Source organism: Danio aesculapii, chromosome 15 (genome assembly GCF_903798145.1).
Source record: "Danio aesculapii chromosome 15, fDanAes4.1, whole genome shotgun sequence".
Taxonomy (NCBI): domain Eukaryota; kingdom Metazoa; phylum Chordata; class Actinopteri; order Cypriniformes; family Danionidae; genus Danio; species Danio aesculapii.
Window position 1 is genome coordinate 45279756 of NC_079449.1, and position 1193 is coordinate 45280948.

General features: G+C 45.5%; 1 protein-coding gene across 1 annotated transcript in view; it reads right to left on the bottom strand.

Moving 5' to 3' along the window:
• The window catches only part of guca1c (guanylate cyclase activator 1C), a 23047-nt gene extending 22191 nt beyond the window's left edge, over nucleotides 1–856 (bottom strand). Inside the window, exon 1 of the mRNA XM_056473996.1 lies at nucleotides 224–856. Within this exon, the coding sequence (XP_056329971.1) occupies nucleotides 224–418 (195 nt within the window). The 5' untranslated portion in view covers nucleotides 419–856. The remainder of the gene's footprint in view (nucleotides 1–223) is intronic.
• Between the last annotated feature and the right edge of the window lie 337 nt (nucleotides 857–1193).

Here is a 1193-nt window from a genome sequence, read left to right on the forward strand (position 1 = left end):
CAATCTCTTCCTAATCAAACACACCTGAATCAACTCATCAGAACATTAGAGGAGACTCCAAAACCTGAAGATAATAGGTCCGATAAGCGAGACATCCACAATATGTGCTGTTGGTGTGCCTCCAGGAACAGGCTTGGGAAGCACTGATCTAGAAAATGCTTCTTAATTTAAAAAAATTAGACTATAAGACTAATTTATTGCACATTTCAGATATTTGACTCACCCCGTCCATGTCGAAGGTGAAGAAGACCTGGTCCACGTAGCTGCTGGCCTCCTCCGTCATGCCCTGCATCTCCAGCATGTTTTTGAGCTCGAACAGCGTAATCAAGCCTGACGGAGATTCCCTCATGAACTTGTTGTACCAGTAGTGCATGTCCTCAGCCAAGACTTCATCCAGGTTGGATGCGTGGGCGCCCATAACTCCTCCGAGGCCTTTCCTTCTGGATGAAAATTCGCAAGCGGTTGGTCAAATCCAGAAGCCCAGCAGTGGCTTCAGTGGACAGAGAGTGAGATGTGAAGAGTCTGCTGCTGTGATCTGGGATTGACTGCTGATGACGGCAGGAAGCTTAATGCCCTACAGACTAGGCAACTAAAAGGAGAGATAACCCCTTAATTGGATAACTCCTCAAACCTTCCAGGAACCAGAGAACATTCATGGCTGGCAGACGGAGAAAGTGGAAAGTCTCCAAATGGATTTGAGCTCCCTCTTTTTATTTTCTCTCAGTAGAGGAGAGATGATGATTTGTCGTAATCCTGACCTTGTGTGTGTTTGGGAGATTACCACAGAATGATCACGCAGTTTTTCCGTGGACATTCGGCCAATAGGCTTTAATATTCCTGGCCAACATTCCAAAAGCCCTGCCCTGTATGAAGAGAGGTTATTTACAATACTTAAAAAAACCTGTTGTCTTTCATTCATACATTTTCCTTCAGCTTAGTCCCATATTTATCAGGGGTTACCACAGCGAAATGAACCACCAGCTATTCCAGCATATGTTTCTACGCAGCGGATGCCCTTCCAGCTGCAACCCAGGGCTGGGAATCTCACATTCACTCACACACTCATACACTATGGCCATTTTAGTTTATTCAATTGATATAGCGCATGTGTTTGGACTGTGGTGGAAACCGGAGCACCCAGAAGAAACACATGCCAACATGGGGAGAACATGCAAACTCCACACAGAAACTAG